At 39.0% G+C, this 14116-nt stretch overlaps 1 protein-coding gene across 2 annotated transcripts in view; it reads left to right on the forward strand.

Annotated features, from left to right (window-relative positions):
* Positions 1–14116, forward strand: part of sgsm2 (small G protein signaling modulator 2) — a 194568-nt gene that overhangs the window by 161065 nt on the left and 19387 nt on the right. For both annotated transcript variants that reach the window (XM_028806739.2, XM_028806740.2), the window contains 2 exons: positions 3775–3839; positions 4454–4599. In XM_028806739.2, coding sequence (XP_028662572.2) covers positions 3775–3839; positions 4454–4599 — 211 coding nt within the window. The remainder of the gene's footprint in view (positions 1–3774; positions 3840–4453; positions 4600–14116) is intronic.

Consider the following 14116-nt stretch of genomic DNA (forward strand, 5'->3'; position numbering starts at 1 on the left):
TGGGCTTGAAGGTCCTCAGTCAGAAAGGTGACCAAGAACCCAGCAGTCACTTCAGAAGTCCTCTGATGAGATGGGAGAAGATTTCAGAAAGATGACCATCTCAGCAGCACTCCATGAATCAAGCATTTATGTTAGAGCGACTAGACAAAAGCCAATCCAGCAGATAGAACTTTATTTGTCCACAATGAGAAATTTGGCTTTTTACAGAAGCTCTTTCAATAAATAGATAGATAAGTAAATAAATAAATTAAATAAATAAATATACATACATAGTTCGTCCTGAGCGCACACCGGATGACTACGAAGCAAGAAAATCAGAGAGAACAGTTCTGACTTGGCTGTCACAGTCACAGTGAGGCATTATGCAGACGTTTGCTGTTGGTATAAATGAGCCCCAGTAGCATTTCTTGACACTCTTTTGCTGAATAATTTGTTGCTTGAAAGTCCTCAGTGTTATTGTTAGTGTGTCAGAGAGAGGATGTGAAGCATTGTTCATAATGGCATTCAGTTTAGTTTTAATTCTCTCCTTTGCTACTACTTCTAGGGGTTCCAGAGTGTGCCCTATAACTGAACTTGTCCTTTTGATTAGCTTATTGATTCAGTGGGGCTCTCTTGAAGTGATGTTACCAGCCCAGTACACCACAGCGTAGGAGAACACACTGGCAATCAGAGTTATAGATGATGTAAAAGTAAAAAGCATATGCCAATTTAAAGGACTCTGAGAACATGAGGAAAATAGTATTTCTTTGTTATGATTAAATAAAAGTTGAACTCTTTGGGCAGAACTTGTCATAAGCTGCCTAATATCAACCTTGTGGTGTAGCATGGTGGTGGCAGCATCATGCTATGTGAGTGCTTTTTGGCAGCAGGGACAGGGAGGTTGGTAAGAATTGAGGGAAAGATGAATGCAGCCGAATACAAAGAGGCCCATGAAGAAAACCTGCTCCAGAGTGCACATAACCTTAAACTGGGGTGACTGTTTACCATTCAACACAGCAATAATGTAATGTGAAACATACAACCAAGACAATGCTGAAGTGGCTTTGGGATGAGTCTCTGACAGTCTTTGAGTGGTCCAGCTGAAGCCAAGACTTAAACTCTGTTGAATATTTGTGGAGAGACCTGAAGATGGCAGTTTACAGAAACATCCCACGCAATCTAATGAGAATCTTGAGAGAATCTGCCAGAAAAAGTGGGGAAAAACTGCCCAAATCCAGGTGTGCAAAGCTTGCAAAGATCCACCCAAGAAGATGCAAAGCTGTAATTGCTGCCAAAGGGCTTTGACAAAGTACTGAATTAATTGTCTAAATACTTATATGAAACATTTTAGTTTTTTATATTCAGTACATTCACAAACCTTTCTGAAAACTTTTTTTCACTTTATCATTATGAGTTATTTAGTGTAGCTTGATGAGAAAACATGGCAAACTTGTACTGTTACCCCAAGAGACTAACTAAGCCCAGTGCATTCACATGACCTGAATACTGCTGTAATAATGGCAGCAATACTTAATAACACGTCATAACTCTTTCTGGGGTTCCAAGACCAACACTTGTCCTTGTGTAACCCACTCACCACTTAACCCAGACAAGTACTCAATGAAAAGCAGTAATACAAATAAGATTAACACTTCAGACATAACCCCCCCAAAGAACAAATACATTACTAGAACAAAGTCAGAAATGAACAAATTAGGGTGCAAGATGCAATCGCTAGAGATAACCCATTTTCCACAAAAATACCACAGTCTGGTTTTATGGTCCTTAAAGTTTTAAGAGGCTGATGAAATGCCAGAAACAAAATGGAATATACTGCCAGCTGATGCTGATAATAATAATGTCCTGTACTATCTGTCAATAAGGTGGTTCCTCCAGAATAAATACAAACAAATTTTGTCTTCTGAGATGCATCTCACTTGTAATCCTGAAAAAAAATATCCATTTTCAAGCAGGTGGCTCCCATTGCAGATTTTCTGTGCTAACATGTTGTTGCTCCTTGCTTCACTGCCTGATGTCTCTCTCTGTTCTCCTCCCATTCCGGTTTAAATCCCCATTAGGCCAACAGTCCTGTCCATGCTGTTTCTCCTCTTTAAAGAACATTAAGGACAGGCAAACTAATAAAGGCCAATAGTACCTGCTACAAATGTCCATCCATCCATCCATCCATCCTTTTCCGCTTATCCGAGATCGGGTCGCGGTGGCAGCAGCTTGAGCAGAGATGCCCAGACTTCCCTCTCCCCGGCCACTTCTTCTAGCTTCTCCGGGAGAATCCCAAGGTGTTCCCAGGCCAGTCGAGAGACATAGTCCCTCCAGCGTGTCCTGGGTCTTCCCCGGGGCCTCCTCCCGGTTAGACGTGCCCGGAACACCTCACCAGGGAGGCGTCCAGGAGGCATCCTGATCAGATGCCCAAGCCACCTCATCTGACTCCTCTCAATGCGGAGGAGCAGCGGCTCTACTCTGAGCCACTCCCGGATGACTGAGCTTCTCACCCTATCTTTAAGGGAAAACCCAGACACCCTATGGAGGAAACTCATTTCAGCAGCTTGTATTCGCAATCTCGTTCTTTCGGTCACTACCCATAGCTCATGACCATAGGTGAGGGTAGGAACGTAGATCGACTGGTAAATTGAAAGCTTTACCTTGCAGCTCAGCTCCTTTTTCAACACGACAGACTGATGCAGAGCCTGCATCACTGTGGATGCCACACCGATCCACCTGTCGATCTCCCGCTCTATTCTTCCCTCACTCGTGAACAAGATCCCGAGATACTTGAACTCCTCCACTTGGGGCAGGATCTCGCTACCAACCCTGAGAGAGCATTCCATCCTTTTTCGGCTGAGGACCATGATCTCGGATTTGGAGGTGCTGATTCCCATTCCAGCCGCTTCACACTCAGCTACGAACCGATCCAGAGTGAACTGAAGATCACGGCCTGATGAAGCAAACAGGACAACATCATCTGCAAAAAGCAGTGACCCAATCCTGAGTCCACCAAACCGGACCCCCTCAATGCCCTGGCTGCACCTAGAAATTCTGTCCATAAAAGTTTTATGAACAGAATCGGTGACAAAGGGCAGTCCTGGCGGAGTCCAACTCTCACTGGAAATGGGTTCGACTTACTGCCGGCAATGCGGACCAAGCTCTGACACCGATCTTACAGGGACCGAACAGCCCTTATCAAGGGGTCCGGTACCCCATACTCTCGGAGTACCCCCCCACAGGATTCCCCGAGGGACACGGTCGAATGCCTTTTCCAAGTCCACAAAACACATATAGACTGGTTGGGCAAACTCCCATGCACCCTCCAGGACCCTGCTAAGGGTGTAGAGCTGGTCCACTGTTCCATGACCAGGATGAAAACCACACTGTTCCTCCTGAATCCGAGGTTCGACTATCCGACGGACCCTCCTCTCCAGGACCCCCAAATAGAATTTTCCAGGGAGGCTGAGGAGTGCTACAAATGTATCCGTTAAAAATTAAATCTACAACACAGTAAAATGTGCCTACAGTGAAGGGATCTGAGTACATTCTGAATACACTGTGTGTGTGTGTGTGTGTGTGTGTGTGCGTGCGCATGCTGTATATATCATTATTTCTTACATCATTTTTGCATTTGCACACTTTTTCAGTTAAATAAAAGTATAAGATGATTCACCGTAATCTTGCCCTTTCAGGAATCAGGACTATTTAATCATATAACAATGCTATTTCTGACATCTTAGTTTTACCTTTAGCAGAAACTGACTGAATTCTGTAATTTTGCTTTTTTGTTAGGGTTCCATTAAAGATGCTCTGTCAGAACATGAAGCGTCAGATTGTCTCCAGAGCTTTTTATGGATGTGAGTGTATATTTTTTCATTTTTTTGGTGGCCATCAATTGCCTTAGATAATATTTTCTAAAAAATAAAAACTGCTCCACATTTATATGCTTTTCATTTGTTAGTAAAGTTTGCGTCTTCATGCTCTTTTCTATAAGAATATTTGAATTTAATAACTTGTCTGTATTATGTTTATTGCTGTTATTATAAATTGGATGTACATTCTTTGTTTAACCACGAATTTAGCTCATTTAGTCAGGATGATTCTCTTGAATTAAATCTGTGCTGATATGTTATGAATAGTGACTAGGGCTCTTGGTTCTGTTTATTTGCACATCCAAAACTTTAATCAGTATCACCATTTTTAATGAAACTTACTGTACATAGGTTAAATGTATTGACTTGTAATGTAAAATTGTTTACTAAAGGAAGATTTTTGGTTTTTCTATGTTCTGATAGCATGGTATATGCTTGAAAGCACCCTATGTTAAAATGGCTTCCTGTGCTGGTTTGGTTTGCTGCTTGAATAGGTAACAGACCATCATCCTGATGCTGATGTGGGTGCTAAAAAGAGATGGATTTTTGTTTTTAGTTTTTGAGGTTATTGCTCTTATTGTGGACTTCTTTTTATTTAGGGCTGGCCTATTGCCGTCACTTATCTACTGTCCGGACACATTTGTCAGCACTTGTCAATCATAACATTGTTCCACCTGACAAGCCATGTGAAGCATCTGGAGGCCTCACCAAGGATGTATGGAGCAAGTACCAGAAGGATTGTAAGGTAAAACCTAAACTGCTTCATTAACTGAGATGTCAAGATATAGATATATATAGTGGACTGAGCAATATTAGAATCCCTTTTTTCAATTAAAATGGAGTAGTTTCAATAAACATGCCCTTAGTACTAAATGTAAATAATCAGAACTTTCAAATTACTCACATAATGTATGTTAGAAGCATTATAATGACATAATAAAGTTTTTATGGAATCCATTCTCACAGGGTACGCAAGCAAATAATTCTATGGGTCTTAAATCAGAATGAAACCAGTACAAATTATAGTATAATAGTCTCACCACTGTTTTTATAGAAAAAGCTTGGATCACTGCTGCTTATCTTTTAGTATTTTAGCCATGATTGTATTTGAATCATAATAGTGAAGAAATATTGAAGTTGACTTTTTATAATTACTTTTTTAGCTTATTGTCACGAGTTTATGTAGCAAGGGCAATAATGAACATAAAAATTACATGTAAGGCAATGCTAAAACCTGCTTAAAAAGATAAGATTTCAGTTGTATCTTACAACTTTGGCATTGTAGATACCCACAAGCTAAAAAGTCAAACTATTGCAACCAACTATTTTCAACCATCAACATTAAATGTTTAGTCCCACATAGTCTGAGGCATGGAGGATAGAACAAAAAGAGGATAAAACTCAGAGGAACACAGAAAATGTAATAGCTTATATAACTGTATGAGACTATTGAAATATATAGGGACTAGACCATGTAGAAATTTGAAAATAAACAGTAGAATCTTGTACTGTGTAAGATATTTAACAGGGAACCAATGGAGTTACTGAAGCATGGGAGTAATATGTTTCTAGGGTCTAGTATGGTACAGAATTTTGTTGAAACTACCATCAGCTAAGGCCTTGGGTAGAAGTACCGTAGAGATCAGCATTACAGTAGTCCAGATGGGATGCAATAAAAGTGCAAGTGTCTCAGCTGCACTGTGTGTCAAAAGCTTATGTAGCTTGGGAATATTTTTTTTAATACAAAAGCTGCTCTATTTATGTTCTCAATATGAGCTTCAAATACATGCGTGGAATCTAAGACTCCTCATTTCTACTGAGGAACTTTAATCACTTAAGGCACTTTCCTACAGCAGGAATTTTGTAGCCGATAACCAGGGCTGCTGCCATCTAGCATGCTGGGGAAATAAAAAATTCCCAGCAATATCTATCTTTTCTTTTTAATAGGCTGTCCGTCCATCCTTTCTGATCCTTCCATCCAGGTCTGCTCCCTCTGCTGGCCGGGATGCCCATCCAGCCCATGTTGCATCTACATATCCCCAGCAGCGGAGACCTGTCAGTCACACCATCCAGTCCTGCAAGGGGGTTAGTGCAGCGCAGAGTTGGGTTGCCATAATCCATGTCTCCAATAGGACCTCTGCAATACAAAGAAAAAGAATGTGTGGGAGCAACCAATGTCCATGTTCTTCCCACAGATATAGGCACTGGGCCACTTGTGGTCCCTGGCCAATTTCGTGTGTTGCGTTGTCACTGCACAAAAGTAACTGTAACCTTAATGCAAATTATTTGTCGTGCAAAGGTCGTGGGTTAAATTGACATAATTTCACTGTGATGCAGTACTGCCAAAACAATGTAGTATGAGGTGTTGTTAGTTTTTATGCTTGTGTTATCGCAAATGTGTTTACTGCTATTGCAGAGATAATTTAAGGAATTAGTCGACAGGGTTAAAAAAAAACAAAACAAAGGAATGCTACAGTGCAAAAGAGAAAACGGCTTTTACATTGGATTGCAGTGATTCAAGATTCTGAGATAGAAATAAGACGAGCAAATATGTTAAAGTTATTCATTAAATATTCATTCATCAATAGTATAATGAAATTAAGGTTTAAAAATAATTAAGTAATTAAATAAAGTTAAATATCTAACTTTGGTCAATCAGCACAATTCATTGCTTGGGCCCCACCCACGATAGTTCCTAGTTGAATAAAAAGTTTGAATAAAAATATGTTCCGGGAACTACAAATGGCCTGAAGTCCTGTGGTAGGAATGCTACAAAAGTTCCTTAATTTCTTTAAAAAAATCAAAAAAAACAAAACAAAATATCACAGGTTCCATCCACAAGTTCCTGTGATGGGAAGGTGGCAATAGACTACCATTTTCATTCTTTCTCAGGATGCTTTGAGTTTTAATAAAAAGCAATTGGCAGGCAGTATGGAGTAATGGTTAAGGCTTAGGACTGCAAGCTCTGAGGTTGTGGGTTCAAATCCTGCCACTGATGGTGTGTTGCCATGAGCAAGCCGCTTCATCTGCTTGTGCACAATTGGTAAAACAAAAGAAATCGAACTAATTGTATCTCAAATGTTGTAAATTGCCTTGCTTTAAAAGTTTAATGCCATCCAGTTTTTTTTAATTAATTTAGACAACAAATCATGTAATTATGGAGTAATACAGTGCATCCGGAAAGTATTCACAGCGCATCACTTTTTCCACATTTTGTTATGTTACAGCCTTATTCCAAAATGGATTAAATTCATTTTTTTCCTCAGAATTCTACACACAACACCCCATAATGACAACATGAAAAAAGTTTACTTGAGGTTTTTGCAAATTTATTAAAAATAAAAAAACTGAGAAATCACATGTACATAAGTATTCACAGCCTTTGCTCAATACTTTGTCGATGCACTTTTGGCAGCAATTACAGCCTCAAGTCTTTTTGAATATGATGCCACAAGCTTGGCATACCTTATCCTTGGCCAGTTTCGCCCATTCCTCTTTGCAGCACCTCTCAAGCTCCATCAGGTTGGATGGGAAGCGTCGGTGCACAGCCATTTTAAGATCTCTCCAGAGATGTTCAATCGGATTCAAGTCTGGGCTCTGGCTGGGCCACTCAAGGACATTCACAGAGTTGTCCTGAAGCCACTCCTTTGATATCTTGGCTGTGTGTTTAGGGTCGTTGTCCTGCTGAAAGATGAACCGTCACCCCAGTCTGAGGTCAAGAGCGCTCTGGAGCAGGTTTTCATCCAGGATGTTTCTGTACATTGCTGCAGTCATCTTTCCCTTTATCCTGACTAGTCTCCCAGTTCCTGCTGCTGAAAAACATCCCCACAGCATGATGCTGCCACCACCATACTTCACTGTAGGGATGGTATTGGCCTGGTGATGAGCGGTGCCTGGTTTCTTCCAAACGTGACGCCTGGCATTCACACCAAAGAGTTCAATCTTTGTCTCATCGGACCAGACTAAGGAGTGGCTTCCGTCTGGCCACTCTTCCATACAGGCCTGATTGGTGGATTGCTGCAGATATGGTTGTCCTTCTGGAATGTTCTCCTCTCTTCACAGAGGACCTCTGGAGCTCTGACAGAGTGACCATCGGGTTCTTGGTCACCTCTCTGATTAAGGCCCTTCTCCCCCGATCGCTCAGTTTAGATGGCCGGCCAGCTCTAGGAAGAGTCCTGGTGGTTTCGAACTTCTTTCACTTACGGATGATGGAGGCCACTGTGCTCATTGGGACCTTCAAAGCAGCAGAAATTTTTCTGTAACCTTCCCCAGATTTGTGCCTTGAGACAATCCTGTCTCGAAGGTCTACAGACAATTCCTTTGGCTTCATGCTTGGTTTGTGCTCTGACATGAACTGTCAACTGTGGGACCTTATATAGACAGGTGTATGCCTTTCCAAATCATGTCCAATCAACTGAATTTACCACAGGCGGACCCCAATTAAGCTGCAGAAACATCTCAAGGATGATCAGGGGAAACAGGATGCACCTGAGCTCAGTTTTGAGCTTCATGGCAAAGGCTGTGAATACTTATGTACATGTGCTTTCTCAATTTTTTTATTTTTAATAAATTTGCAAAAATCTCAAGTCAACATTTTTCACGTTGTCATTATGGGGTGTTGTGTGTATAATTCTGAGGAAAAAAATGAATTTAATCCATTTTGGAATAAGGCTGTAACATAACAAAATGTGGAAAAAGTGATGTGCTGTGAATACTTTCTGGATGCACTGTATATGGGAGGGCTTGGTTTGAATATAACTATGTATCATTTGCATAACAATGGAAATTGAATCCATTACTGCAAATAATCTGATCAAGAAGTATTTAAATGTTTAAACAATAACGAACCTAATAAAGAACATGTGGGAAACTGTGAGCAAGGGAGGCAGAGGTGAATCTGTAAGTACCAATGGAGAGAAACTGACATTTCTCAGAAAAATAGTTTAAACCAGACAAATGGAATTCCAATATTTTCCTAAAATGCTCCATGTGATTTAAAAGAATATTATGATTAACCCTATCTGAGGCAGCTATTAGGTCAAGAACAATAACGACACTTACATTGCCAGGACCAGCAGCTACTAACAGGTCATTTGAATACCTTAACTAGGTAAAGTTTTGTGCTTGAAAAGCATTGGTACATTTTTTTAAATTATCACTCTTAAAATACAACACAATTCTGTTTATTCATTTTGTTTGCTCTTCTATGTTATTGCACTCTAAATATATTACATTTTCACTGTTTTTCATTGTGACTCATTCTTACAAAGCTGTTTAATTAACAGAAATGTGTTTTATCTGTGTTTAAGTAATTGAAAAATAAAAATGCTTCAACTCTAAGAACATTAAGTCACCTAACATACCTGAATATAAATGTCATGCATGTTCTAAATTGTTTTTATTTGTTGAGCATTTTTCATTCTTATTTTTGTCCTTTTTCACTCCGTTGGCTTCTTGTTGTTCATAGTATGCTGCTGCAGTAAATGTATTGCTAAGTTGTATTGCTACATTATATACATTGGCATCTAATGCTGCAAGTGTCATTTGTGTTTTAGCCAACCATGATGATTGTTGGGTCAGGACTTTAATCATTAGTAAAGAAAACTGACACTTTTTACTTTGGTTTTCATAATATAGTAGAAGAGAGAATAGGCATTTCAGTAGTGAAAAGGAACTCCAATAAATGTCTTAATTTAACCTTTTCTGGTGCAACACAACTTTTCAGTGCTATCTTTGTGTGTTTGCTACATTGTTCTGCTGAGCACACAGGCGGTCTTGTTTGTCCTAAAGCCCTCACATTTTGTTTTTCAACTCCCAGTTTTTACATATCCCTTTTCCTAACAAAGTTTTGTTTTGTGGGATATTTTCTTCTTCTCTGCATTCTGAGACAAACATGTAGTGACTGCAAAACATTCTCTTTTTTTTTTTTGATAACCTGCTAGATCATGACAAATATTCTGACCATCAGGAGAAATCCAGAGATGAGACACCTTAATCCAAGAGGTGCTGTCAAAGCCTCCAGATGCAGGAGCCTAGGCAGTAGACAGCCAGCCTTGCCACTTCTGTCAAGCATCTGCTACAGAAGAAATAGAACCTACCACTGGTGCAGTCTTTAGCAGCTGCCACTTCTCCATTTGCCGAGGCTAAGGAACCTGAAATTGCCTGCCTGGAAAGATGGGGACAGGGGGACCCTTTGTCTTGCACCTTGGAGGAGGTTTTTCACCCAAAACTTATTTTTAAATTCCCTCCAAGTTACTTACCAGCATACAATACTGAAGTTGAAAATGTCATCTTCTTGCTGTTTTTGACGTTTGCCATCCTTGTGTTTAATAGTCGAGAAGACTTTTTGAAAGAATTTAGGCTAGGTTCTTGAGCCTCCTGAGCACAAGGTTACGTCCTTGGTTTCTTTGCCAAACATCACACAGGGAAGCTATTCTGTTGGCAAATACATAGTGGATTTTATGACTTGATTGGTAGAGATGGACTGGAACAAAGTGTCCTTTTTTTAGCCTGGTCTGTTGGAGGAGCTGAAGGTTTTAATGGACAGCCATGATGTGGGTTAGACGGTTGAGCATGCAATGCAGTGGGGCCCAGTTAGGTGAGTGTGTGTATCATAGAAAATCTTCTAACTTATGTCTTCCATACAGAATAGAGGTGCAGATGTTGTAAAGTGTGCCATAATTGTGGGTAACCACAAGAAAAAGGGCAGAGCAGTCCTAACAGTTTGTATTATGAGAATGTAGGTCTCAAAAACAATCATTGCATCAAGCAAAGGGAAGCAGTGTTGCTAACAATTGGCTTCAGGTTTGAAGGGGTGGGGGGCTTTCAAGTGGGGAATTAATGTGTTAAGTTGCACATTCGTTATAATTCAGTGTGTTTGCATGTACTTTAATAACCAGGATATTCATATAAACAGGGTTTCAGCAATGCCTTGTAAACCCTTATTCTGGGTTAATGATCTCTGAGAACCTGGTTAACAGACATAGATTTATCTGTGAGTGACCCGGTTATTTGATCATGTAAACCCTTAACCAAGATACAGTGAAGGATTTTGTGATCTCCGCAAGTCCTGTGCACTCTGTTAATCAGTGCTTGTATTAGCTTTGCTGACATTTTCAGCAGCCATGGGTAGAAAATGATGGAAGCATCCATAATGATACATTTCCTGAGGCAAATGCTCAGGTGATTGCATTATTCCTTCTCTTGATTGAAATAATCTGTCTCAGTATTTAAGAAATTTCTACAATTATGCTGATAAACTGAACATATTATGCTAAGCTCAGTAGCACAATCTTAGGAGCAGTGTTGGGATTGACACTTTACAAGTCACATGCCTTACATAGTGTGATTACTTTTTAAAGTAACAAACTAACACAATACTTATGTATTGAAGTAAAAATAGTTGCTTTATTATTATGCCAGCAGCACTAGGTGTAAAGCAAGAAGCAAACCTACCAGTATGTTGCTCCTTTGCAAGGCACAATTGCACAGCCAACTAGAAAAAAAGTGTGCTGCCTGCAATTCAGTAACAGAAACCTATTAATAAAGTGTCAGTTTAGTTTTCATCCAGCTGTTTTGCTACAGGTGCTGTATCTTGGAAACAGCAGCACAATGGCATGTTTTCATACCATGAATCATTTGTGGTCCAGGTCAGGGATGTGAAAGGGGGATGAATGTGATTTACTTCAAGGCACATAAGGACTAAACCTATGTATACAACACAATAAAATTATAATTTGCGGATGTTTTTCTGGTCAGTTTTGTGAAGATCTATTTATGAGTTTAGGATTTAAAACAAATGCTGGCCAGTCACATGTTCAGTTTTTCATACAAAAGAAGAAAAAGTAATACAAAGATAACAAACTGTAACACTCTGAAGTTTATAATAAGTAAATATGCAACATAATTAAAAGTAGTTTTCCGCATACTGCTCGGGAGACTCGGGCTCCATGCTTGTTTTTTGTGTTTTTGGATGTTGATAAGTCCATTTGGTGCAGTTTAATGACATCAGGGTGTTTTACAAAGGGGAACTCCATAAAGGGGATTGTACATATAAATGAGGGATTTTAAGAAACTGTTACTTCTTTAACCAGGTTACTCACCTTATCCCAGTATTGTGTGTACATGTAAACACACTTATTGTCTCACTGTGGCTATCACAATAAAAACATTAAGACAAGCCAGGCAGCTGACTGCATTATTAGTACACAATTAGTGATCAAGCTGCAAATCCTATTGGCAGAGATTATATGGAGTTACACCACTGGTTAGTTTCCAAAGACTGATAAAACTGTATTTTTGGTCACGAAGACCACATTAATAATATTATATTAGGTTACACCAGAATAAAGCATCATAACCCAGCAATAAACTAGGCAGGTGTAACAGTGGCTTGGATCCATGATTGTGAAGCCTCCTGTTTATGAAGGATAAAACCTCATTCACTGTTTTTGCTCTCTGTTGCTTACACTACCTCATTGTTAACAGGACTACAAGTGTTTGTTCTGTAAAGAGGTACTCATTCTTTCAAATCATAGGGCCCATTATTACACATTTGTGCTTTTTCCCAAATGCTTCACCACCCAAGGCCTAGCTGTATGTGCTGGTTGCCACTGAAAGTACAGACATTCTTTCCTAGCTGAAAAGATGGATAACTCAGTCTGGCTATGCTTCAAAGAACTATATTAAATAGCAGAAGTAAAAAGAATTGTGTTAGCCTAATGGATCAAGTATGCATCTCTGCAATTTATGGAAACTAGGCTTGTAAAGTGCATATAACCTAATTTGTAATAAAAAAAGAGGAAGCATGGAAAAGATCCTTTAACATTGCTGTCCTGAACTATAAATAACTGATTCTTCATTGTTGGGCAGTCTTTTCAATGATTTACTTTATTCTGTTTATTATTTATATAAAGTCAAGAGTTTTGAAGTCAGGGATGAACATCATAATATATTATTTATGCTAGGAAAGTCCCCACAAGCCTGAAAGAAAATGATCACTTTGCTAATTTGAGAAGCATGACTTTCACAAGTAGTCTTAAATCCTCTTAAAATCCTGGTGGTTCTACAGTGTCTTATATCTTACTACATGATAAACATTCAAAGAGTTTTTTTATTAGTCTGTTTTATTAAAGTCTTATGTTTTGTCGTGGAGCAAAATAATAACTCTCACCAGTAACAGAAAATTTAATTCAGTTTTAAAGATTTGAAATGCATTTGTACAGTAAATGTTCATGTTTGCTCTTATTTTACAGCACCCAGTCTGTGGTTTTTTCTGATTTTTTTAGAGATCCATTTTGAACACTTGGCAAAAGCTTTGTATTTTAATTAATGCATTTCTGTTTTTGTGTGCCAACTCTACTTGCTCTCTAGCTTGTATTTGGTGTCTATCCAACTTTAATGTGTCAGTCTTCTGATCACAATAAAAAGTGTGCTTTCTCGTATGATTTGTATGTCTGCAGTATTTTTTTGCAGTAGTATTTGATTGATCATAAGCAGTGCATTGAGCAGATTTGAAAATTTATTGTTAGATTTCTAAACACAGTATGATTGTATCATCATTTTGGTTTTGCAGTATCTGCATGTTATTTTCTTTGGTAATTCTGTTAACTACTAATCTGTTAGGAATTAGTCTTTTTCTGACTGCTTTGTAGACTGCTTGTACTTCTTACCTATTCACACACATATAATTATACTTTATTAAATAATTCTTAAATAGATTTAAACTTTGTTAAAACTGTATTAAAAGCATAAACACAGAGAGACAATTGGGGTACCACTATGGTAGTCCTGTATAATGAGAAGAAAATACAGCTTCCAAATACAAACAAAGAAATGTTGACCATACAGGTCACAGTAACTCACTCTTTCAATTTGGAAGTTGCTGCTGGTGTGGTGATCTTGCCCACTCGGAGGTGGGTTCCAAAGTGAATGCCATCTTCATGCATTATTGGATTGACATCTGAACAGCAGACTTCATTCAATTTCAAGTTGTTACAAAGAGCACTAACTTCTGTCCGGTTTTGGGTACAAAAACAATAGGACCGGTCCAGGGACTAAAATTTTCCTTAGTAATACCTAGGACTAGTATTCCAGTTCTGCCTCTGCTTTCCTTGCTTCTGGTATGCCTAGGGGTGTTCCCATGTCATGCTCTGTCAGTGAGGTCCCTTGGTCTGTAATGATTTCTTTAAAGGTCCTAACACACGAAAAATTATCTCATTGGTATTGCATCTGGATATTGGATGGTGTAATCAACCAGAATG

This window comes from Erpetoichthys calabaricus, chromosome 8 (assembly GCF_900747795.2).
Source record: "Erpetoichthys calabaricus chromosome 8, fErpCal1.3, whole genome shotgun sequence".
Classification (NCBI taxonomy): Eukaryota; Metazoa; Chordata; class Cladistia; order Polypteriformes; family Polypteridae; genus Erpetoichthys; species Erpetoichthys calabaricus.